At 39.8% G+C, this 26,849-nt stretch overlaps 1 protein-coding gene across 1 annotated transcript in view; it reads left to right on the forward strand.

Moving 5' to 3' along the window:
- LOC122811665 (glutaminase liver isoform, mitochondrial-like) overlaps nt 1-24,856 on the forward strand; it is a 1,484,096-nt gene extending 1,459,240 nt beyond the window's left edge. Inside the window, exon 18 of the mRNA XM_044083660.1 lies at nt 22,570-24,856. Coding sequence (XP_043939595.1) covers nt 22,570-22,729 — 160 coding nt within the window. The 3' untranslated portion in view covers nt 22,730-24,856. The remainder of the gene's footprint in view (nt 1-22,569) is intronic.
- Nucleotides 24,857-26,849: the final 1,993 nt, after the last annotated feature.

A 26,849-nucleotide genomic window follows, 5' to 3' on the forward strand; every position in this document is an offset into this window, starting at 1 on the left:
ATCCCATGCTGCACTGCTCTCTATCCCCAGATCTCGTTTGCCACTCGTGTAGCTCGGACGTGGTCTCGCTCTTGGCTGTGGCTAAGTACCTTTTCTTCTTTATAACAGAGAAGTTTTTTGCAAAAAAAGCTATTTTCATAGCTATTTGTGTGTGTTCTTGACTATATTGTGGAAAAGTTGTGTTTTTCTCTTATAGCGTATTCTTGTGGTATCCCACTAGCTGTTTCCAACAGGCTAGGCCCGTTTCAGTTAGAGGACCTAGTCTGTCCCTTTGCTTTTCTTGTGTGCTAACTTTTTCCCTTGGGCTAAAACCATTTAAATTAGAGGAATTAGACCTCCCCCTTGTTCTTGTGTCTAAGGACCATTTTAGTTAGAGGTCTTTGTGGTGTACTGTTTGTCTTGTTCCTGCACTTGTGGCTGTTTGACCGTTGGTCTAGTTTTGAGTTACCGAAAACATAAAACAAAAGTTGTAACCAATACCATGTCCCAGGAAAGCACGGACACTGTAGCTTAGCTTTCATTCACTTTAATAAACGTGAACTTCCTCAGAAAACATCCATCTACCCTCACAAACGTACTTAAATAGTTAATTGAAACATCACATGATTAATTAAATATTGAGCATTATTAAAGCCAAATACACACTCCAAATGTGCTCCATACACGAAATTTAAAAAACATGTTTGAATGTTAAAAAAACATTTACTTAAAATGATTTACATATATTGTAAAAAAACATTTTAAATTTATTATATCACTGAGTCCTGCATATAGGCACCTAAACGTACTTGCCATAAACTTTCTTTGCATTCCAATCTAGTTTTGTAGTCCCCTGAAAATATCTCTGAACTCACACTTTCTAAAACTGAAAAAACAAATTTCTTAACATTTTTGCAGACACCAGCATGTCTAGCTAAGGCATTTTTATCTTCACCTTTCCTAATACTAGCAGATGTTCGTAAATCCGTCTTTTCAGACAACTGGGAGAACAAATTTTTGGTCATACACCAGTTGGCTGATAAAGTTTTGGTATACCGTCGTTACATTGACGATTTGTTTTTCCTATGGAAGGGCAACTATGATGAATTTGTTAGTTTTGTTTCAGATTTAAACAATCTACCAGGTTTTTGAAGTTTGTAATCAGTGGGTTTGGACAGAGTATTGATTTTTTGGACTTACATCTCATTTATGATTTTCAGGGTATGAACTTTACAAGTAGCATCTATAGGAAATCTGTATTTGCTAACCAATATTACACAGAGACAGCCTTCATCCACCCCATATGAAAAAGGGAGTGGTAAAGGGACAATTGATTAGGTTAAGTAGATTAACCTCTAGCGATGATATGTTCTTAAGTGAAGTGGACATTTTACAACGTTTTTTTGAAGCTAGAGGTTACAATAGTTTGGTTACAAAGGATAGAGAAGGAAATCTTATTGTTAAGAAGTGGTAAGGCAGTTCCCATTTTAAAAGGGACTACTGGACAAATGTCACAAGATGATGGACATATTAGTAACACAGTGTCTTGTACTATTCAGAGGTATAGTTGTTCATTTCATTTACCTATCACTAATGAGATGTGGGTCATTAGGAACATCATAATAGATAATTGGAAGATTCTTTTGGGAAATTCTGATTTGGTTAAGATCATTGGTTTACGTCCATCTTTCACTTATAAGAAAGTTACAAATATGAAAAGTTTGTTGGAACAAGGATCTAACAATAGGAGTAACACCAACATGAATTTAATATAAAAGAAAGGTAGCTATACGTGCAGCAACTGTAGACAGTGTAGGTATGTTACTACATTGTAAAAACTACTAGATGTCTGAAAAGACGGATTTACAAACATCTGCTAGCTATTAGGAAAGGTGAAGATAAAAATGCCTTAGCTAGACATGCTGGTGTCTGCAAAAATTTTAAGAAATTTGTTTTTTCAGTTTTAGATAGTGTGAGTTCAGAGATATTTTCAGGGGACTACAAAACTAGATTGGAATGCAAAGAAAGTTTATGGCAAATACGTTTAGGCACCGATAGTGCGCCAGGACTCAATGATATTATAAATTTTAAATGTTTTTTTACAATATATGTAAATAATTTTAAGTAAATGTTTTTTAACATTCAAACATGTTTTTTTTAAATTTTGTGAATGGAACACATTTGGAGTGTGTATTTGGCTTTAATAATGCTCAATATTTAATTAATCATGTGATGTTTCAATTAACTATTTAAGTGTGTTTTTGAGGGTAGATGGATGTTTTCTGAGGAAGTTCACGTTTATTAAAGTGAATGAAAGCTTTTAGTTTTTCGGTTTTATTCTAGTTTTGAATTAGTTACTTGGTGTTTGCGGTAACTATGTTTAAAGATACTAAGGAGCATAAGCCCTTGGGCTTTAAGAAGTGCTCCAAGTGCAGTTATAAGATGTCCATCACTGATGGACACTCTATTTGTGTGTACTGTCTGGGAGCGATTCACCTCCAGGAATTGTGTAGTTTTTGTCATGCTTTTAGCCTACGTGTTCTTCAGGAAAGGAAGAACAAATTGATTTTGAAGGGACTTCTGAAACCCTCCTTCAAGGAGGGTTTGGAGAGTGCTTCCAGCTTTAAGGCTTCTCCATCAAAAGCTAAATCTTCCAAGGCTAGAAACGATCCCCGGCTCCATCAGTATCCTCAGAGCCGCCGGAGAAAATAGCAAAACCTTCAACAACATCATCAGCTTCATTGTTATCAGGGCCGCAGGAAGTGTCAGTGGTAATGGAACCTGCTTCAGCTCCAATTTTCTTGGAGCCTGTTCGGAGCCGGTCACCTAGCATCAGGCCAACATCATCTTCTCCTCGCAGGTCTCCTTCAGAGAGGAGGTCTCGATCTCCTTCCCTATCCTCCAAATCCTCCAGGACCTTATCGGATGTGGACGTTGATAGAGTGGTGCAGAGACTTCTTCAGTCACCGGCGCTGGCCAAATTGTTGGCTCTGACCCAGTCGGTTCGGGAGCCTCTCCCTCAACCTACATCAATACTTCCTCCTCCAAGCGCATCTCAGCTTTCGGAGCCAGAGTGCTTGGCTCCGTGTGATGTCCCTAGGTTGGTTCCGACAGCCCCTCCTGGCTTATCGGTTCCAACATCAGCTCCGACCCCGTCGGCGCCATCCAAGGAGTTCAGGACTCAGGATTCATTGGTCAGACCTAAGGGAGAGGCTTCGGGACACCTCTCGGCTCCTGGTCTCCCTCTCGGTGCTTCGGCATGTGGAAGCCTGACTCCTGTCTCAGCTTCGGAGGCTGGTCGATCTTCGGATCCGGGAGGACCAGCTTTCGAGGCCATGCGGAGCTCGCTGACCAGGTCGTCAGCAGCATCATATGGTTCAGTCACTCTGTCCCCTACAGCACCGGTGCAGGTCTCTGATCACCATCTATCTCTCGACAGCGGAGCCCCAAGGCTTCAGGGTACCCGCACGAGTGGTCCCCATATTTCTGAGGGCCCTTCAGAGTTTTTGACTGAGGAGCCACCCAGAAAGAAAACATGCAAGAGGAAGCACATAGATTCCCAGGATGAGTCTCTCACGTCAGACACTGACCTTGAGGAATCGGAGGGGTCCCCTAAGTCATCCTCTGAGGATGTTTCTTTCTCTGATATCCTAGAGATTTTGAAACAAAGAGGTGACTGGCTCTCCAAAGCCCCATCTGAAGAGGAGTCGGTTTTCCTGAAGGCCTTTGGTGCTCAGCCCTCTGCCTCCTGGGTGTCTCCACCCTTCGACGAGCTTCTGGATCTGGTTTGTCGAAGGGTGTGGGAAACTCCTGACTGTGTAGAACCAGTCCTCGGGAGACCCAATAAATTTTTGTCTGCCCCTCTTGATAAGGAATTTCTATCCAAGGGAGGCCCTGTGGATGCCATGGTGGTGGCAGCTGCCACCCAGAAGGAATTAGCTGAGGCTTCTTCCACCGTCCATCCCCCTAACAAGGAGTCTAGGACTATGGACCGGTATGGGAAGCATACATTTTCTTCAGCGGCCTTTACTTTGCGGTCACTGAATTACTTATCACACTTTACACGGCTCCAGAGAGATCTCCTAAAGGAGCTTGGAGATACTCTAATGGGTAACGTTTCTGAGGTGGTGGCTCAGAAGGTCAATGCTCAGATATCTACCCTCAATTCTATTGCAAACTCCTCCATGAGGCTGATCTCCCACGCAACCGAGGGAGCGAGTGGGGCAGCAAGTTCAGGTATCGCTCTTAGGAGGCAGGCCTGGATGCACCTTTGTCATTTCACAGAGCCCTTCAAGTCTTCATTCATGGACGCCCCGTTTGATGGTTCCTCTTTGTTCGGAACCAAGGTGAAAGACACTCTCACTAGGTGCGAGCTAGAGGGAAAAACTCTGTCTGCAGCAGGAGTCCATTTTTCCCTTCCCTCTAGGCCTTATTCCAAGGCCCAGAGGCGTGGAAAGATGTGGTTCAAGAAATCACAGAGGTTTTTTCCCAGTGCACAAGGTGAGCCCCCCTCCAGAGGCAGGGGAGGGGGTAGTTATTCAGGTAGACACCGCCCTAGGGGCAGAGGAGGCCCTTGCAACTCTGGAGACTGTGATTCCTTTCGTGGTTCTCCCTACTGCCGCTCCTGATGGGAGGCCCAACTGGGCGTTTCCGGAGCCAGTCGGGGGTCGAATCTCATTATACCCGGAGGCCTGGCAAGATATCACCCAGGACCAATGGGTTTTACAAATAGTTTCCGGAGGATATGTCATTTCCTTCTCATCAAATCCCCCTCCAATCAAGAAAATCCCGGATGTTCCATCCACTCAAAGGGATTCCACAACTTCAGAAGTTTCAAAGCTGCTAGAAAAAGGAGCCATCCAACATGTCCCGTCAGACCAGATCGGATTAGGGACTTACTCCAGATTCTTTTTGGTGCCGAAAAGGACAGGGGACCTGAGATCCATTTTGGTTCTCAGTCGATTGAACACCCATGTGCAAAAGTCCAAGTTCCGAATGGTCACGTTGCAGTCTATTCTCCCATTGTTGGGAAAAAAAGTGTAGATGTGCTACATTGACCTCAAGGATGCTTACTACCACATAAAGATGGACAGTGCATCCAGAAGTCACTTACGCTTCCGACTGGGAACCAGTCAATTTCAGTTTCAAGCCCTGTCCTTTGCTCTCACCACTGCCCCCAGGGTGTTTACCAAATGCATGGCAGTGGTGACTGCTCACTTGAGACGTCAGGGATTCCAAGTGTTTCCATACCTGCATGACTGGCTCCTTACTGCCACCACCAGGCATCTGTTACTTCAGACCAGAGACGCTACTGTCAACCTTTGTCAACAGTTGGGCATCACCTTGAACTGGAAAAAATCTGTCTAGTTGTCCTCACAGCGTGTCCCTTTTATAGGCGCCGAATTGTACACCATCCTCATGCGGGACGTTTCTACCACAGGAAAGAATCAGAGTCCTACAACAACAGGTTTACGCCTTGCTCCCTCTGAGAAGAGTGAAGGCAAGATTGGTCCTCCAATTGTTGGGGACGATGGCTGCTACGATTATGTTAGTCCCCCTGGCAAGGTTACATATGAGGCTCCTTCAGTGGCTACTCTTCGCCCAGTGGTCTCTTCACTGTCTTCTACTTTCTCACCCTATTCTACTCACAGACAGGTGCAAACAGGATCTCAGTTGGTGGCTTCACACCAACAACCTCAATGCGGGAAAGCCCTTCATTCCTTCGCCTCCGGTTGCCACCCAGATGGGGTGTGGGGGGCATTATCTAGGCAGGACAGTCCAAGGCATATGGCAAGAGCACGAGATGCATCTGCATCTCAATGTCCTGGAGATGAGAGCAGTGCTACTAGCGTTGCAAGCACTTCAGAGCTTTCTTTCTCTCGGGACTCTTGCAATCCACTCAGACAATATGTCAGTGGTATGGTACCTGAACAAACGGGGAGGAACCAAGTCATATCCCCTTTGCAGAGAGGCCATGCGAGTGTGGCAGTGGGCAGTGTCTTCCCAACATTTTTTGGTAGCAACGCACATTCCGGGGAAGTCCAATGTGATCGCAGACAGGCTAAGCAGAGCCATTCTGATTCCTCACGAGTGGTCCCTGAACTAAGTTGCGGAGCAGATCTTCCGCAGGTGGGGTCAGCCTTGCTGTCACCTTTTTGCCAGCCCCCTTAAGGCCAAATGCAGCAGCTACTTCACCCTTATCCCCCCCCTCAGGGTGAGTCACCCAGGGACGCTCTAGTCCACGATTGGCCCTCCGGTGTACTATATGCCTTCCCTCCAGTTCCCTTGCTGTCAAAGGTTATTCAGAAAGCGCAATCCTTGGGAAGCAATATGATTCTGATTGCTCCACACTGGCCTCATCAAATTTGGTTCCCCTTTCTCCATCCCTATCTCATGGACGCTCCTTGGATTCTGGACCCACAACCAGAATTACTGACTCACATGTCAGGGCAGCTCCATCCATCTCTTTGGACCCTCCGGTTAACGGCCTGGCTACTCCACTTCCGTCATTAGTTAGGCTTCACCAATTTTCGCAAGAGGTGGTTCATATTCTATCTTCATCTCATAAACCTTCGACCAGGAAGATTTATTACAGCAAATGGAAGAGGTTTTCTATCTGGGCACATGCCAAAAAGATTGACCCTTACACAGCTCCAGTCTCGTCAGTGTTGGAATTCCTTTCTATGCTTTTCAACCAGGGTTCAGCTGCCGCAACCATTAAAATCCAGTTGGCTGAGACTTCTTCTTTTCATGTCCAGACAAACCTAGCCTAATGGCACATAGACTCTTTAAGGCTTTCCTGAAGGGCACTTTGTTGCTTCATCCTCCTGTCTCGAACCTGTTATGCCTTGGGACTTAAACTTTGTTCTACAGGGTCTTACTTCACCTCCCTTTGAGCCTGCAGCCACTTGTGATTTAAAATTCTTAACTTGGAAGACTGTCTTTTTGGTAGTCTTCACGTCAGCCAGACACGTTTCGGAGCTTCAAGCTTTATCAGTCAAACCCCCTTATTTGATTTTTCATAAGGACAGGGTTTCTCTTAGACCGAATCCTTCCTTTCTTCCCAAAGTAGCATCAGTTAGTAACCTTAACCAATCTATTGAATTGCCAGTGTTCTTTCCTCAGTTCTCAAACAAGGCAGAATTCAAATTTCATCATTTGGATGTCCACAGACAATTACAATTTTATTTGCACAGAATGAAGGACCTCAGAAAATCTGATCAGTTTGTTTCATTTTTGGAAAACAGAATTGGGTCTCCTGTTTCCAAAGTCACGTTGTCCAGGTGGATTTCCAATTATATTTCTTTCATTTATACTTCAAGGGGAAGAGATTTACTGTTCCGGGTGAAGGCTCATTGTATCTGGTCTGTATCTACATCTACAGCTTTTCAGGCCAGATTGTCTATGGATGATATTTGTGCTGCGGCTACTTGGGCATCTCCTCACACCTTTGTTACTCATTACAAGTTAGATGTAGTATCTAGAGGCAGGTCTTCCTTTGGTTCCACAGTGCTCAGGAGTATTTTCCACTGAGCCTCCCAGAATTTAGGTGCTGGGGACGCTGTCCCACAGGTAATAATGTAGGCAAGATTGGACTACATAACATCAAGAAGTTAAGTACTCACCATAACGTTCAATGTATGTAGTCCATCTCGCCAAACATTATTACTTACCCCCCACCTTCCCCCATCCTGGAGGATCTGGAGGTTAGGCCTGGTTTCAGAGTTCCCTTCATTCTTGGTTTGTTTTTCCTTCCTTAGGTGTTATTATGCATGGAGAATGAGTGCTGGTGCTCGCAGCAAACTAGATCTGAGGATAGAGAGCGGTGCAGCATGGGATACCATCTTAGCCCAGCCAATAGAAAGACTTCGGGCTAAAAGTATGGCAGAGTCGGAGCCGACATTTGGCTCCGAACCTACGGGTAAGAATGTGAGGCGAGATGGACTACATACATCGAACGTTATGGTGAGTACATAACTTCTTGTTTTCATTTTCTAGGTCTGGAGCATGAAAATGTAACACAGCTTAAGAATATGGGTGTTATTGTTGACCAAATCTCATCATTCAAACCATGCATTAAAAAAAAAAGATATATATATATATATATATATATATATATATATATATACATACATGGGAGCACTACAGAATCCTGAAAGCTCAAAATCCTGAAGCCCAAAATCCTGAGACCACAATCCTGAAAACTCAAAATCCTGAAAACGCACAGGATGCCAACACTTGCTATATTCCAGCACAAGTACATACAGAAACATATTACCCTTCACCTATACGCAGGGGGGCAAGCCCCCCTGCACCCCGCATGTGGGGGGCTGTGCCCCGCACACCCCCTGCTACTTAAATATAACAACTCCGAGATTGCACTTCAGTACACTAAGTGCAATCTTGGAGTTGATGTATTGAAGTAGCAGGGTGTGGGGGGGGGGCAGCCCCCCCCCACATGACGGGTGCATGAGGGCTTGCCCCCTACTTATACTTGGAGAAGAGTAATATGGTTTGTGCTTTATTTGTTTCTGTATTTACTTGTGCTGGAATATATTAAGTGTTGGTTTCCTGTGTGTTTTCAGGATTTTGAGTTTTCAGTATTTTGAGTTTTCAGGATTTTGAACTTTCAGGATTTTGGGCTTTCAGGATTCTGTAGCACTTTTATATATATATATATATATATATATATTTTATTTTTTTGGATATTTGTTAACCAGGTTAGGCCAGCTGAGTCAGGGGCCCATTTTCAGTGGAGACCCAAGGAGAAAATCTCCAGAAAATTTACAATTATTACAAAAGCTGCGAAGATATAATCAACAGATAACTTAAGTCTACTAGCAAGTAATAGCATGACATAACATAAGTCTATTAACAGGTAACAAATCTATAAATATTAAATATTAAAAAAGACAGTGTGAAATTCAGTGGAATACCATACAGGAGGTAATTTCAGTGTACAAAGAGTCAATAGTAATACAAGAACCTATGATTATTATTATTTTTAGTGCATTCAAAAATAGGAAAAAGAGGGAAAAGTAACAGAAGGTGCAGGGTATATGAGGAAAAAGAAATTATGTAGATAAGGGAGAATAACTCGTGAGGTTTGACAAGGGCAGGACCATGTCTTTTGTAGATAAAGTTTAAGTTCTTGTTTGAACAGGTATTTCTGAGGAGTGCTTCTTTTATTGAGAGGGAGTAGGTTTCATGCATGGGCTATATAGTATTTATAAAGAGACTTTCAAATGTTTTTATTGGGTTTGTATATGTCAAGGAGGTGTTTGTAGTACGAAGGTGGCATTGGGGGTTATAGTAGGACAGTAGATTAGAGATGTAGGGGCAGAAAGAGGGATCATTCAGGATAGAGTGTGCAATACATAGTTGAAAGCAGTAGTTGTATAGGGAATTCAGGCCATTGGAGTGTCTTAAGGGCGAGGCAGTGATGCGATTTGTATGGAAGATTGGAGGCAAATCTGGCTATTTTGTTATATTTTGCCCTAGTTTGAAGAGAAGAGATGTCTGAACATTTGTAAAGATGGGGGCAGCATTTAAAGACAGGGTAGGAGGAGTGACTGAGCTAGGGAGGGTTTGGAGGAGGGTGTAAGACATTTTCAGTTGCTATAGAGAAGATTAAGTTTCTGGTGGGTTGTTTTTATACACTGTTAGATAAGTATATCGAATTTTAGTTCACCATCATTTATTACGCCAAGGGTTCAGGTTTGATAGTGGTGTTGTTGAGGGAGGTGATAGAGAGGGAGGATATGTGCAGAGCATGTGTTTTAGGAAGGAAGAGAATGAGTTTAGTTATTTTTGGATTTAGTATGAGTTGATTATCAGAAAGCCAGGTTTCGACAGATGAGAAGGTGCGTTGAGTGAGAGCTAGAAGTTCAGGAATGCTTGTGGGCAGAGGTGATGAGTGTGGAATTACCTGCATATTATAGAAGTGTTGAGAGGTTACTAGCAGAGTGAAGTTTATTAGTGAAAATATTGAACAGAAGGGGGCCAAGGATATCTCCTTGAGGGGCGCCAATGTTTACTGGGAGGAAAGGGGAGAGGACAGTTTGCCAGTGAATGGACTGCTGCCTGCTGGAAAGGTAGCTAGAAAACCAGTTAACAGAGGAGGTAGAGAGATGAAGGTCAGAGAGTTTAGTTAGAAGTTTGAAATGGGAGACAGTATCAAAGGCCTTAGATAGATCGAGGAATAAACAGGAGATAAGCAAGTTATTGTCGCGGGCTTCAGCTACTATTTAGGTGAAAGAGAGTAGTGCAGTGGCTGTACTATGGTGGGGTTTAAAGCCATGTTGGGTGAGAGTTAGGAGATTGTTATCAAGAATGTGTTTGAGTAATTGAGTATGGCTGCACTTTTCCAAGATTTTGGATGGGGGAGGGCAGGATAGCAATGGGTCTGATGTTAGAAGGATCTGTAGACTTTCCACCTTTGTGGAGAGGGATTATATAAAAGGATTTTTATATGTCTGGGACATGGGCTTCAGAAATGGAATGATCGATAAGTATAGAGACAAGGTATGCAATAGACTGTGCAGCAACTTTAAAAAAGTTGGGGGGTAGTTGGTTGGCAAAGGTGTAGCAAGGTTAAGTTTATTTAGGAAAGATTTAATAATGGAAGTGGGAATTGGTTGGAAAGTGAAATCATTGGAGAGGAATTTGTTATGGGGTAATGGAGGGGTTGAGTTAGAAGTACTGTTTTGTGTAAGTTTTTGGATTGTTTCTGTGAAATAGTTGTTAAAGAGAGTAGCAGTTTCAGTAGCAGTGTTTTGTGGCAATATATATGTAGGTATGTATTTGCAAGTTACAAGAGAATAAACTGTGTTCTAAGATTTATTAAGTCAGAAAACATAAAGTGATCTTCAGGCTATTCATCGGTTTTGTAAGGACTGAACTTGAGTTTGGAAGAATCTTATATTCTCTTTGTAGTAAAAGTATTGTGTCAAATTGGAAAGAAGAAATCAAAGAGCCTAAAGCCATTGTCATATAGAAGAAACAAGCTAATTTATGAATGCTGTTTTTACACTGTAGGAAATCAAGAGGTGAACTAAGTAATGTTCTTAAATCACCAGTAAATGAGTATATCTTTGAATGGCATGGTCTGTAAAGAAACCCAAACATGCACCCTCTGAAGTTCAGATTTTTCTGTACAAATAACAGAACAATAAACTGGCTCAGTCAAAAAATGAAATGCAGAACTTATGTATGTATGCAGTAGCTCTAGTATACAAACTTTTGATGTGATATTAGATCTATATTGTAGTCCTCGGTATTTTAAAAATGTAGAAGGTATGTATCACAGGTAATGATCCTTGCATTAGTTTGGATTCTTGACCACTTGCCTTCTACAGATTTTGTTGATGAAATACCTTTGCTTGCAGTGTATTATCACTGTACCATTTTCAGTGTTTTTTTAAATGGGACTCACTGTTCCTGCCCAGGAAACCCAGTCAGTCCATTTATTCCCCCTCTGGCAAAAGTCAGGTGGTAGAGAACAGGCCAGCCTCAGCTCCAGTGGATCAGAATACCCTTACACCCCCCCACACTCATTTAACTCTATCCCTAAAGGTTAAAATGTTCATATAAACTGTCTAATCGGTGTTTGAATTTTAACATAATTTCAAACTGTCTGATGGATAATGGGAGTTTTTTCATAGTCTTTTAGTTTTTATATGGAAGACCTCCCTCTTTATGGAGGTATTATACTTTTCTAGCTGGAATAAACTGTTATTCTTTCTGGATCCATTAACTCAAGTTAAACATTTCATTCCTAGTATAACTCTTAATTTTTTATCTTTAGAGAATTTAAGTACCATATCATGTCCCCGTTTTTATTTTGTAATAAATAGTTTGCAACTTCATTGTAGTCAGTCTTTCAGTGTAGGATCTGTTTTTCAATTGGACTGTCATTTTTTGTATATCATTTTGAATTCTTTCTAATTTAATTTACTTCATTATTGAACAGCTACAAAAGCTAGCACAATATTGAAGGATTGGTCTAATCATTGTTCAAAGCAGAAGTAAGAATACATTTTCATTCCTGTAGGTAACTAAAGATAGCCCTTATGTAAAAGTAACAGTATTTGTCCCAAAATGTAAACTACAGTTCACTGACATTGCAAGTTCCTTGCATTCTAAAACGTCTTCTAAAATATTCCCATTTATGACATATAGGTAGCATCAGTTAGACTGCCCACTACTTAACCTACACTTTTTAAATATTAAATGTTATATTTTCAAGCTTATAATAATAAGGTTGGCATTTAACCCATTTAGCTTATAATCATAAGGTTGTCATTTAACCCATTTTTACATCATTTACAAATATTTGTAACTGTAACCAACAAGAATCTAAGTTTGGAATTATGGTCTTGAAGATATTGAACAGTCTGACCTAAAACAGACCCTTGGAAAATACATGCATCAATTCTGAAGTGTTGTGATTCTGTCCTTAATGTGTTATCTTGAATCCCAGACAAATAGCCAAGTGTTGCATCCAGTTTACAATGTATCCACTATGGTGCCAACTGTTCACAGTCTAAAGAATTAGAGTATGGAGTCAAAAGCATTTGTGCTAGGTCTAGTAAGTAATGCCAGAAGATATTCCATTGTGTAATGCAGCTATAGAAGATCTATGCAATTGTATTAGATTTGTACTGACTGATCTTCCAAAGCAGAAACCTCGCTGGAAAATATCCCTAATTTCAGCTTAATTGAAAAATAGTAGGTTAAACGGTACTCTTTTCAAAACCTTTCCTAATGTACATGTAATATTTACTTGCCTGTAACTTGATGAATCAATAGCAGACACTCCTTTAAAAAAATATTATAATAGCAGCCTTTCTGCAAGTCTTGGCAACCAGCTCCCCTTCATATAGCTTCTGGTGTACATGCTTAAGGACAGGAACTAGACGTCTTAAGAAAAAGCAATTTAAATAAGGACAAGGTGAGCAGTCTGGCTTGATTTTCTCAAGGGAGTCATTTACAAGTTTTACTATGATAGGAGGACATTCCATGTTGTACAACTCTATTGGAGTTAGGACTTTAGTCATATTTCCCTTTGCATGTGAATTGAAATCCTTTGCAAAAACATCTACTATGTGAGCAGTGTCATTAGCTACATTCCTGTTATCAACTTTATACAAATTATTCTTTAATAATTTGAGTTGGGATTTTTAACACGCTTAAAGAAAGTTTTTATCTAATATATTTTTTGCCAACCATTGCCATTCTAATTTCTGTTTTACACTTCAGAGAAACAGTCTTAAATCTTTTTTGACACCTTTTAAACACCTTTATTGAATTATTTATGACGTAAGCGAACTTACATTTATGTAAAAGTAATCAAACCATATTAACAAGTTCACAGTTACAAACATATAGAACATATATTGTTTTTTGTATGTATATGTATATATATATCTACACATATCCTATAATCTAGGCAACATTACATAAATTATTCAATTCCTGCCTTCTGTTAAACCTCATTCCTCCTCCAAAACATTTTTTCTGCATGTATTTTTCCCACAATTTCCATTTTTTGCGTAATTTTCTCCAACCCTTTTCTAAGGATGCCACCTGTTGTTCTTTTATCTCTGTTACAATATTCACTACTTCAAATATAGTTGGTTTATTTAGAGTTTGATTCATATTTTCTCGTAATTTCTTTTTTGGCAGCCATCAGAATTAAAGTTAACAAGCCTTTACTATGTCTAGGCAATTCAGATTCTGTATCCCAGCTGAAAAAATAATTTCCTTAGTTAAACTCATTTGCTTGCCTAGTATTCCTGACAGAGTACTCTGTAGTGAATTTTTAAAGTCTACCAACTAATTACACTCCCAAAATATATGTTCCCAGTTACCTCTTACTTCCCCATCACACATCCAATATCTTCCATCTACCGTCCTTGGAGTCTTCTTGGGGTATAAAAGAATCTATGAAAACACTTCCAGACAACAATCCTAAATTCTGCAGACTTTGTTGCATGTTTGGAAGGCATACATATGTCTTCCCATTGTTTCTTTGTGAATTGCATATCTAATCCCTCTCTTGCCAATATTTTCTGACATATTCTGATTGATTCCTATAGTTATCATACAATATTTTATATGCCTTACTAATTAAACCTTCTTTAACAGCAGCTTCTGTTCTAGATTCAGTTAAAAACTCAACCAGGGTGGGTATTTCATTTAGGATTCCCCTATCCCTTTCTCTTCATCTATACTTTGATATCAATCCCTGATAGGGAAGGCAATCACAGGCCTGCAATCCAAATGTCTTCTTAGTTTCTTCCCATTCAGTTACCTTTCCTTCTCTATTTGTTCCAAATACTGTGGATCCTTTGCCAGCTTCCTCCGCTAAATTCCAGCATTCTCGTGTCTGTTCTCTGTATCCATAATTGCAATCACCCCTATCAGCAGAATCTCCCTTCTCCATTTCCTTGTTGGCTTAGTTCTTCTTTTTTTTTAAACAAGAAACATCTTTATTAAATTATCACTTATGACATAGGCAATCCTGTAGTTATATAAAAGAAAACAAACCATATTGGCATAATTTTATTTGCAAACATTATACATCATGTATCAACGAAGGCACGCCCATTCACGCATGCCTCCACACAGAAGACGCTCTAACTGAGAATCGAATGCTACAACGTCTTCCTGTGAAGCGACAACGCTACCCCTAACCGGGATAAGCCGAAAGACACAACATACATCATGTATAATCTATCCAGTCACTGTCAGTCAAACATTACATAGCTCATTCAAATCCTGCCTTCTTTTAAACCTCATTCCTCGTCTGCATGTATTGTTCCCACAATTTTTTAACATAATTTGCTCCTACCCTTTTGTAAAGATCCAATTTCCATTGTTTTATCTCTGTTACTATATTCAGTACTTCTAGGACAGTTGGTTTAGACTTTAATTTCCATTTTCTAGTAATTGCTTTTTTTTGGCAGCCACCATAATTAGACTTAGCAAGGCCTTACTATGTTTAGGCAATTCCGATTCTGTATCATAGCTCAAAAAATAATTTCCTTAGTCCTACCCAATTTGCTCACCCGGTATTTCTGATAGAGTAGTCTGTAGGGAATATTTGAAGTCAGCCAACTCATTACACTCCCAGAAAACATGTTCCCAATTATCTCTTCCTCATCACAATGTCAACATTTGCTTTCCACCTGAGGAAAAATTCTGTGAAGTCTACTTGGGGTATAAAAATACCTACAGTTCCAAGCAGAGATCCTAAATCTTCTAGACTTTGTTGCAATTTTGGGAGACATACATATATCTCCCCCATTGTTTCTTTATCGTATACTTTCTGTTAATTTGTGAATATAATATTATGTATGACTATTGTTTTTCTCCTTAAAGATCTGCGTCCAAAATCTTATTCTTTTCTTATTTCTTGAATTACCCCCTACACACACACACACACCATCATCATCCCTTTCCACTTTAAAATGAATTGTAGCTTTTTGCTTGTGTTGTATATAAGGGCCTTAACTGTGTAGCTGTAAAATATCCCTTCAAATCAGGCAATTCTAAACCTCCTTGTTCTGTTGGGAGGACCAGCTTATCCCACTTGACTCTTGCCATCTTCCCCTCCCAAATAAAATCATTCAACTCTTTATTAATTACTATCCACAAAGTCTCCTCTGGTTGTTAAAAATATGCCTGACCTGTGTATAAAACTAAATGGACTTAAAACATTTTTACTGCTTGTATCTTGCTATCCATATCCATAAGCAGGAGGTACCAGTTTCTCAGATTTTTGTATTATCTTTTGTTTAGTCTCTTTCCACATGTCCTTAGCTGCTACAGCCAAATCATTTTAATCCTAAATATTTCATTTCCCCATAAATATGGATATTGCTGGACCAATTCATGTGCAGGTACATAGTTTATAGCTGTAACCTTTCTTTATCTTTGTTAATTTTTTAACCTGAAAAAACCTGGAAGTGTCTCAGAATATTCTACAACACTGACATATCTTTTTTTGGTTCTATAAGGTAGAAAATATCGTCTGCAAATAATGCCAACTTTTCTTGAACACCATACCAATTATATCTTTGAATTTCTGAGTCCTTTATTTTCTTAGCCAGTGGTTCTAAATGTAACACAAATTACAAAGGGGAAAGAGGACATCCCTGCCTGGTTCCTTTGTTCAGGCACAACTTATCAGATAGGAACCCTCTCACTTTGACTTTTGCCTCCAGTCCCTCATATATCCTTCTAATTAATCTTATTGTATCAGGAAATGCAAATGCTTCCATTGCTGTACTCACAAAATCTCGGCTTACTCTGTCAACTATTTTCTCTGCATCAAGCCCCACCAAAACATGAGTATTTTCTTACATTCTTTTTCCCTCTGGATTTTCATTTTTCTTTTAATGTTGTCAAATTTTTGTTTTCCTCCACAAAACCACACTGATTCACAGTGGCATAGCTAGGAAGGGATGAGAGTGGCAACTACCCTGAGCGCAAAGTGTTAGGGGGGGGGGTTGCAATAAGCCATTCCAGTTCTTTCATTCCCTCCAGTACAGCTCTTTTGAGTAAGTACCTTTAACTCCCAGTGGGTATGGCTTGAGCCTTTAAAAATGAAGTCATCACCATACAGTTCTAACATATACTCATTGACAGAGGTCAAATATCAATACAGTTGTTTGCCATCACGTATGCTTCAAGATAAAATATCCTGATACCTTGTATGTAGCATGGTTTTGGAATTATTAATAGAAATAAGAACAAGCAATATTTGACACCTAGAGGTGCAGTCAGAGGTAACTGCAGAAATGCCTGGAGACGCACTCAGCTGTGCATTTGCGGTCAAACCTGAGCACTGCAGTGCTCCATGTGTGGTCTAAACTGTAGCAACTGCTTGCTACGTTAAAGAAAAAAAATGTTTTTAACTAAAACCTAAGTGCTGTAGTGATCTGTGCAGGCAGGGTATAACACTGTAGCAATTGCTACATTTGTAGCAAGACGTTTTCTACAGTTGAAAAAGTAAAATTTATTTTTTTAACTAAAGCATGAGCACTCTAATGCTGCTTGCAGGCAGGGTATGCTAAAATAAGGCTGGGGCAGGGACACAGAAACAGGACCTGAATGGCTGGATCAAGCGGAAGAGGGTGTATGTCATGCCTCTGGTCACTTGGTCATGTGCCTGTAGAAGGAACGTCTAATTTTTTATTTTTTTTTGCTCTTCACTTGAAGAGTTGAAGGGTTGGGGCGCTGGTTCATAGTACTAGTCCGGGGCACTGATTGAACCAGCTGTATTTCTATTGGTCCATATCTATTAATTTTGGCATCAACTTTGCCATTCATTTAGCCATTATAGACATAAATACTTTATAATCATGGTTTAGAATTGAAATGGGTTTATATAAAGCTAGATCAGATGGATCTTTCAGATCTTTCCCGTATTTAAGTATTACAGCCACCGCATCTTTTTTTCCAGTATGTTGGTTCCTCCCCTTCTTTAAGAATACTGTTTAACAAAACCTTCCAGATTTTTATCGCATTCTTCCCTTCTAACTTCCAAACTTCCACTGAAATACCATCTATTCCTGGAATCTTTCCTGTAGATTGGTTATATATCACCATTTTTATCTCAACCTCTCCAAACTTAACTGTTAGTTGTTGAACCTCGTCTACGTCTAATCTTGGCCTATTTATGTCTTCCATAAATATTTCCATTTGTGCGTTTTCTTGGTTTTACAACTTCTCTGCTTTATACAAATTTTCATAAAATTTCTGAAATAGTCCTCTAATACCTCTACAGGATCTCTGGTTATTTTTCTTTTTATAAGTTCCCCACGTTTGGCAGAAACCATTTATACTTTCTGTTGCCTAAGTCGTTGTGCCAAAAGTTATCAAAAAAAAAACAGTTGCTTAACAGCAGTCTTTATAAACTCATGTATATTATTCAGGTACTCCCTTGTTTTTGCTTTAACAGCCTGCAATTGTGTCTCCTCTTGTTCTGAGAGATTTTCCCATATTTTGTAATACTTTAGTCTATGTCAGCCCCTGTAAATAATTCTTATTACCTTTTAACCAGACCTCTTTTTCTTCTGATTCTAACCTATTTTTAAGCTCCACTTACATTTTATCCCAATTACTAGATATCACTTCTGGAATATTTTCTATCTTCCGTAATAAATCCGGATAATTTCCACTATCCATTCCTTAAATTCCTCTCTTTTTAACAGGTAGATGGGGAAGCACCAGTGTCTATTTTTACTTTAGTAACCTTCATTTTTACCTTAGTAATTATTGGTGCATGACCAAAATAGTTATTGGATGTGTATCACAGTTCTCAATTAAATGGACATTTTCCTGTGAAATATCATTTCTGTCAAGTCTAGCCCAGTTATTATACCTTGGAGAATAATATGTAAATTCTCTCCAAGTTCTAACTGTTGATATGTTTCAAGCTGACAGAAACCTGTTACTCAATTTCCAATGTATTTTTCCTTGAGGTTGTTCCAAGCTGTACATTCCAACATCTAGAGATTTTTTTTTTTTTTTTGCTTGGCGGTAACGTTGTCGCCTGACAGTTAGACGTTGCCCGTTCGATTCTCAGTTAGAGCGTCTTCTGTGTGGCGACATGCGTGAATGGGCGTTCCTTCGTTAATGGTTGTGCGTTAGGCCCGGCAAGCCAGCACGTAAAAATCTACTGCCAATCATTAGCAGACCGGAGTTCCGCTGTGGCGACCCCTAACCGGAAAAAGCCGAAAGACCTTACTAAATACTTTGATAAGTCTGTTAATGGAACATATTGTGTTATAAAGTTGACAGTTTTTATGCCAACCCTATTTCAACTTTTCTCTTCTGCAGAAAAGTTGCATATTTTTTGTCAGTTTCTTAGTGTCAGATTAAATGTTATGGCTTCATAATTGGTCAATCTTTCCTTAACCATCTGTTTTTGAACATTTGATATAGTGGATCCTCTATTACTTACATGCTTAGCAGTGCCACAAGGTTCAGCTGGTGATGAAAGTATATCTAGTACACTGCCCTGATGTGTACTAAAATCATCATATTGTATCTATCCATTGGGAAGAAAGGTGGCAAATTATTTTTGATCACCATCTTTTAGTGCGCTACAGCTATCCCATCTCAACAGAGGCATAATTACGTCTCCAGGTATTATAGTTCTACTACATTTAATGCTTACCTGACCCCATATAAAGTCATTGCCATCTTTAAAATTCAGATTAGAGGTCCTGTACAAACCAACAATTGTAACTGATGAATGACCTGATAAAACTCTTATGGAAAAGATTTCTGCTATTTAATGCTGTTGCTGATGGTAGGCTTTTGTTAACATAAATTGTGGTGCTGCAAACATGACAATCACTTATAAACTTATAACAGTAGTACTACCGCATAAACCCCCCCCCCCACCACCACCACGACACACACACACACACACACATATATATATATATATATATATATATATATATATATGTCCTGAACACATTGTTGCAGTCTTTCTATAATGTTCTGATTAGTCATGATGTAGGGGATGAAAACAGCTGTATTAGGAAAGGATGGTATGTGTCTAAGGCTGAAAGTTCTCTAAGTTCAGGAAACGTACTAAGTAGATATTCAGCCATCCATACAAAATATTATGAGTGCTATGTATGAGCCTGCATTATCAACTCTTGCACCTCCATAGAACCAAATCCTCCTCTAACACCCAAATCAAGAATTCCAGCCTACATCAACAAGTAAATCAGATTTGTTGGCAAGATGGGTACCTAACCTGATGCATTCCATGTCTCTTTAACAAGCTCTCCCAACATGTTAAACAAAGCTCTGAAGACTTTCAAAGATAATCTCAAAAATTGGATGAGAAATCAAAATTCTCCCCTGGGTTATCCTGTGTACCTCTTGTAGACAAGGGGAGATAAATACTACTTAATTACATAGTAATTCGAAGACCTTATTTTCCTAAGGTCTATATTAATAATAATAATAAAGTCTAATAAAGACGAAGCATTTATTTGTATTCAACTTTGGCTTTTTGAATCTTGAATCCACCTACAGAGAAACAGCAATTGTTCTGTATTTTCCTAGTTGTGGACTGTTTCTCCTTTTGGTCTTTACTAAGGTCTATATTAAATCAGCAAACATTTAAAATAGCAAATGCTGATTTATTGACCTTTAAAGAGCAAAACCTGACAATCTCAGAGACACGGGACAGCTATCTTTTTTTTCCCAGGGAAAAAAAATTGTTGTTCCACAAAAAAAAAAAAAAAAGTTCAAAACACAAAATAAAGTGGGGGCTTTGCCGTCCCCACACCCTCCGATGTGAGAGGGGGCAGTGCCCCGCACACACACTCTACTTAAATATACCAACTCCAAGATCGCACAACAGTGGAGGAAATGGCAAAGTCCCAAAAACGGCCCAGCGATTTTTTTTCCCCTGGGAAAAAAATCGCTGTTCCGTGTCTTCGGGATTGTCAGGTTTCCTCTTAAAGGGTCGATAAATCAGCATTCGCTATTTTGAACATTCACTGATTTAATATAGACACTTTTCCCAGGCTCTTACTCATCCTAGTGATTGATCACCTGGCATCAGCCTGTGAACTTAAATAACATACTCTTTGCTTTTAATAGAAATAAGACAAAAAGACTAGTTGTCAGTATTATTCCACAAAAGGTACGTAATGTTTTTTTTAAGTACACCACTGAATAAATCCAAGCCAGGTATTTGGATTTATTAGGAAGTAGCATGTTCTGACCTGGTTTATTTTGATAATGCTTTCATTGTTGATGTGGAAATTACTTTCCCAGGTTACAGTGTTTCTTGCAGTTGTTCTGGCCTCCAGCAGTTAATTAATTCTATCCCTCCATTCACTGGTACCCAAAGCACATCCCCCACCAGCTGTCCATCACAGTCTGCTTTATGCAATTCTTGTTTATCCAGGATTCAGTTGTCCATCACAGTCTGCTTTATGCAATTCTTGTTTATCCAAAATTTGCAGTATCAGTTATGTATGGCTTCATGAGAATATGTAGCATTTAAAGGGATTTTTTTTCACTTGTAACCTAATTTGTACTCAGCACAGCCGAGCATCTTCTGCTTTAACTGCTTTAAAGTCATTTTATGTTTGCTAAACTGCACTCCTAAAGCAACCATAGAACCCTCTTCCCCTACAGGTATGTTTGAACATTAATTTTCTGCACATGCTATAATTCTTCATCCAAAGCTCCAAACTGTGATAGCTGTACTGTTATATCTGAATGTTCATAGTGTGAGAGCTTTGAAATTTGAAGTCTATTTTCCATGACCTGTTTTGTGTATTTTTCCTTAATTTCTGCTGTAATTAAACATTTTGATATGTGATGTCACATTTCTCTTAAAAAATTGTCCAACATACTTATTTGAAAGTTTGTGCCATCTTTGCCCAAAACAACTAGATTTGTCTCACATTTCCAGTCTAAAAGAACTCAAGACTGTTGCTGAATCTTAATCTGATGTGATAAAACGGTTCTACCTCACATAACCGAAACACCAAAACACCGACAACGCAATCACCGAAACCACATAACCGACAGTACAAAAACACGAAATTCCACATGCCCGACAACGAAATAACCGACGGTACACAAACACGAAACCTCATACACTTCACACACCACAATCAACAAACAAAACACATTCCCCATCCAAAAACCACATACGCAACACAAGCACACCAAAATCCCTACAAACCCACACTAAACCTCACATACACAACTACCTACAACCCTAACCCAAACCCTAACCCTAAGGTCCGTCACTACCGCACTTACCTGGCCGCTCCTAACCCTAACTCACTTATCCCGCCCCTAACCCAAACACAATCACTACCGACACTTACCTGACCCGCTCCTAACCCTAACTCACTTATCCGCCCTAACCCAAACACAATCACTACACACTTACCTGACCCGCTCCTAACCCTAACTCACTTAACCCACCCCTATCCCCACAGACCGTCAATATCCACACTTACCTTACTCGCACCCTAACGTCCGTCACTACCGCATACTTACACAGCCTTTCCCCATGTCGGCATCCTCGGCGTCGGTGCTTTCATCCGTCGGGTCGGTCTTCTCCACTGTCGATCTTCTGGGTCCCGTCGTGTCGGTCTTCTCAGCTTTCGATCTTCTGGTGCTCTCAGTTTTCGTGTCGATGTTCCGGCGTGTCGTTGAAGTGAGGTAGAACCGATAAAACATGCATAAGTATAATGACTACTCATTACAAATTGCCATTGACCCTCACATAACTGCCACAAAAACTGTTTCTTTGACTGCTATCAGGAGAAGGGTAATAAGATAAGGTAGTATACTGCTATAACCCTGCAGGGACATACTGATCATTCCATTATGCCCCTTCTCCTATAAAAAGTGGAATGTTCTGTTTCTGTGAAAACATTCCCTTGTATCACTAGACTATCACTAAGGCATATCACATATATAGTACCTACTACATTTCTTCATAAACTTGAGTGCATTTCTCCTTACTTTGAGCTGCTATGAATAATTCTGCCTAACCCAAACCTGTTTTGCTTTTTTTGACAGGTGGGGTAATACTCCCCTAGATGATGCAATTCAGTTCAATCATCATGAAGTGGTCGATCTACTATCGGAATACCAGGAGAGGTACAAACTGCTGGGAATATCTGAGCCTCCTACTGGCGTTGAAAATGTCTCCAAGGAAAATTTAGAAAGTATGGTGTAACAGTCATTGATGCTGGCAATGTAAATGACTCTGAGCAATTGCCAGTATACAAAAAGGCACCCTTTATTATCAGTTGATTTGTAAGACTGCGGATTACACGATGCTGTATACTTAAAATACATGCCAGCACTAAACATTTATGAAGGAAGTCCTAAGATACAGCTGTGAAGAAGAGTGGTTTGTGTGATTCATATTTTTCATTCAAGATGCCTCAGTGTCAGATCTTTAATGTTGAAGACTACATTTTCTAAAGTGCTTTCCTTGGCAGGTATTGTGCATATATTGGTAATGTCCCATAGCAGTACACACATTAGTTACCCAAGTACTATTTTAGGCCAGAAATCTCAACTTTCTCTGAACAGTAACTCTGTTAGTTACCACAGTAATGTCTCTTACCAGGCATTTCTGTAATTACCTTATTAAAAGTCAACAACCTCCTTTATCTTGCTACAATTCTAGACCAGCAGCCTGGCAAGTTCTCTAGCTATTCTCATTGGACTGGAACCTTGTTACATAGCTTGTTCTATATTAGACCAAAAACCTCATGAATACCAGAGTATTATTTAAACCAAGGACATCATCAGCCATCCAAAGAATATCTCAGGCCAAGTATGTCAGTATTAGTTTATCCTAGTATTTTAAAGCAGGAAATCAAAGGCACTGCAAGTTGCTGTATGCTGATCAAAGTTAGGAACACTGGCAGCTTTCCATGCAGTAAAGGCTAAACAGAATACAGTGATTTTACTTATGTGCTGATGTAGCCACACTTTTTGATTGCATTTGTTTACGTTTATTTGTTTGCATTATTTATTTAGCCTTGCATTTTTTTCCTGTTCAACTCCCACCCCACACAGCAGTAGAGCATTGGAGGGCTAAGGCTATGAGCTGCTAACTAGCATCACCCTTTAGTCCTGGGTTTGAATCTCTCAGTCTCCACTTGCATATTTTGTAACTGATAACCTCATGTACACACACCAGTTTTCCTTAGTCACCCCTGAAAAGAGGTGTTTGTACCTAGTAAGCTTGCTATGTTGGCAAATGAATTTTAAAAACTGATAACAGCTACAGTGATTTTACCTCCCTAAACTATTCACTAATAATCTGTATGTACCTGGAGTTACCCTTTTCTTTTTTTTTCCTGCCCTTTTCTGTTTTAAAGCCATTTACAGGTACATGCTTTCTTGAGTGAAATACCAGAGAAGCAGATTTATTGCCTTGCTTTTTATTTATTTATTATACGTTAACCTCCATCATAGACAGACTGAGAGGTAATGTGAGAAACTGTGTGCAAAGATAATTAATTCACATAACAGGAACAGCAAAGTCCTTATAGAACAAGTTACATTTACTTGGTGCAAAAATAAAAATGCTTCTTCCTCATTGCTAGGTGACTAACCTGGCAGGATGATTGTACAGAAACACAAGAGTTTAAGGGATTACAATAAAGAAGGTACTCAGTAACAATCTGAGCATGCCTTGATTTCACTGTCAAGAAATTCTTTTTCAGCCACTGCAGTGAGAGAGAGGGATAAAACCTGCACTATGGTCTAGGCAACCGAGCTCAATTAGCTCCAACACGTAACAGAGCTAGCCGGAGAGGAGGGGGCAGTTCTTGGTTGTCCATTGCTACAATCCCATGGAGGAGGGGCAGTCCTCCAAAAAGTGATACTGGGTACAGTATTCAGCCACCAAGCTGCTTCAGCAGTAGCTCTCAACTTGTGTGCATGGGCATATGTATTAACATTTAGGAAGGCATTGTTTTCCTCACAGCAATGTTGATTTCTGTCCCCTGTCTGCGTGATGGCTCTCACCCTTACTGAGGAATACCCAGGATGGGGAAGTGAATGGGCATGGGTGATAGGGAGAGGTTTGATGGTCAACGGGTGCATGCATGTCAGTAATTCATTCTGTTGTCTGGTGGTGTTCTGGCAGCAGGAAGTGGTATTGGTAACAGGCAGAGAAAATTTATCCTTAATTAATTTAGAGGTGAAGCTTTATTTGTCTCACAGTGATTGTCACCACACCGCCCCAGTTGCATAAAGTATATGTAGAAGCTAACAAATGTAACTTCAAAGATATACTTATAAAGGATAAACTGAGATTAAAATGCTCTGTGTTGACGATATAGAATGGTATTTTTTGTTTTTATTTTAATATTAAATTTTCGCTTGCATAAAATACACATCACAGTGTTAAAAAAACAATAAACTTTATAGCATTCAGCCAACAAGGTTACACTCGAGATTAATCAGCTGTTTCAAATGTACACTGAACTTTGTGATAAATCAAAATGAGGACTTGTTTGGTGATAAAAGGGCTTCAGAGTAAATTTCAAAAGAATACTGTTGTATATCTACACAATGTCTTGTACAGTAAATGTTTATATACAAAACAGAGTTGGAGCAGTTTCTCATGCCCTTTACTCCAACTTCTCAACTGTTCAACTGTCCTAATTTTCGAGGAACATTCTGTCTAATGTTTTCTAAAGTGATGTCCTTGGCACGTATTGTAAATATATTGGTAATGACCCATAGCAATTAGCACTCAAGCACTATTTCAGATCGTTTTCAGGCATGTTTTACCCCTGCACAGGATGTACCTATTTTTGGAAGTATGTCACTGTTTTCAGGCTTGATTTACCCCGTTACACAATTTTCTGAATTCCCCTCATTACATGTGACTTTTGAAGCTATCTAGTACACAGAAAACCACACTACATGACCAACGTACAAGCAGCACCAATAATTTAAAGAAAAGACAACATACAATGTTCTGTAGTGCTATCTCGCCTTCATTCTTACACTGGGGTTCGGAGACGAACTTCGGCTTCGACTTGGCAATTCTCTACCTCAAAGTCTTCTGGTTGGCTCGTGACAAGGAGGTATCCCATAATACACTGCTGACATATCCCAGATCTTGTTTGCCGCTCATTGAGCTCAGACGTCCTTCTTCTTGGCCATGGCTAAGTGAAATTTTTTTTACTTGTTATTCAATCTTTTTACTTCAAAAAGAGTTGTATTCAATTTACTAGTGATCGTTTATAATCCAGTGCCTGTTTTAGGCATTTTGTGGCATTGTTTGCTCTGTTTTTTCTGTTTTTTGCTGTTGATTGGCCGCTATACTGTAGGCCAATTGTTGTGTATCCCTGCATCGCTTTTGTCTTCTTGCTATTTGGGTTGTCTAATTGTTGTTTCTCTTTCTAAACTTATTTTCACCAAGAGCTAAGCCCGTTTAAGTTAGAGGACCTAGTCCTTGGTTCTGTTGCTCATGTTCTCCTTTAAGGGCTAGGCCCTTTTAAGTTTTTAGGACCTAGTCCTCTGTCCGTTACTTGTTTTCTCTTCTCCTAGGGCTAGGCCCATTTAAGTTAGAGGACCTAGTCCTCTGTCTGACTTTGTTGTTTCCGCAGGACTAACTGTTTAATTAGCGGTAGTACCTGTTTGGTTTTCCCTTTTGGTTTTCTGGCATTGGTGTTTGTAATTGTACGGATATGTTTAAAGATGCGAAGGACCACAAGCCTTCTGGCTTTAAAAAATGTACTAAGTGCTCCCAAAAAATGTCCCTGACAGATGGGCATACTATTTGCGTCTACTGCTTAGGTGCCATTCACCTTCAAGAGTCTTGCTCCTTTTGCCATGCTTTTAGTCCTCGAGTCCTTCAAGAGAGAAAGAACAAACTCATTTTGAAAGGCCTGTTAAAGCATTCTTTTGAGGATGAGTTGTCTTCTTCTTCCTCTAGTTCTAAGTCACCATCTTTCAAAAAAGACAAAGTTAAATCCACAAAAAGGCGGTCTTCCACTCACTCGGTGTCGTTGGAGCCGCCAGACAAAACTGCCAAATTGACTACTTCCTCTTCGGCTCCACTGGTCTCAGTGCTGACAGAGGTTACTGATGTGGAACAATCAGTTTTGGTTCCAGGAGTTTTGGAGCCGATAACTGAGTCTGTGTCTCAGTGCCGGTCAGCTGAACTTCGTCCGGTCTCTCCGACACTCGGATCGCCTATTTTTCAGTGGTCTAGGTCCCCCACTTTATCCTCCAGGTCCTCAAGAGCCTTTCTGATGAGGACATTGAGAGAGTGGTACGCAGAGTCCTCAAGACATCAGCGCTGGCAAATATACTTCCGA

The sequence above is a fragment of the Protopterus annectens genome, chromosome 9.part0 (assembly GCF_019279795.1).
Source record: "Protopterus annectens isolate FY-2018-M chromosome 9.part0, PAN1.0, whole genome shotgun sequence".
Lineage (NCBI taxonomy): Eukaryota > Metazoa > Chordata > Ceratodontiformes > Protopteridae > Protopterus > Protopterus annectens.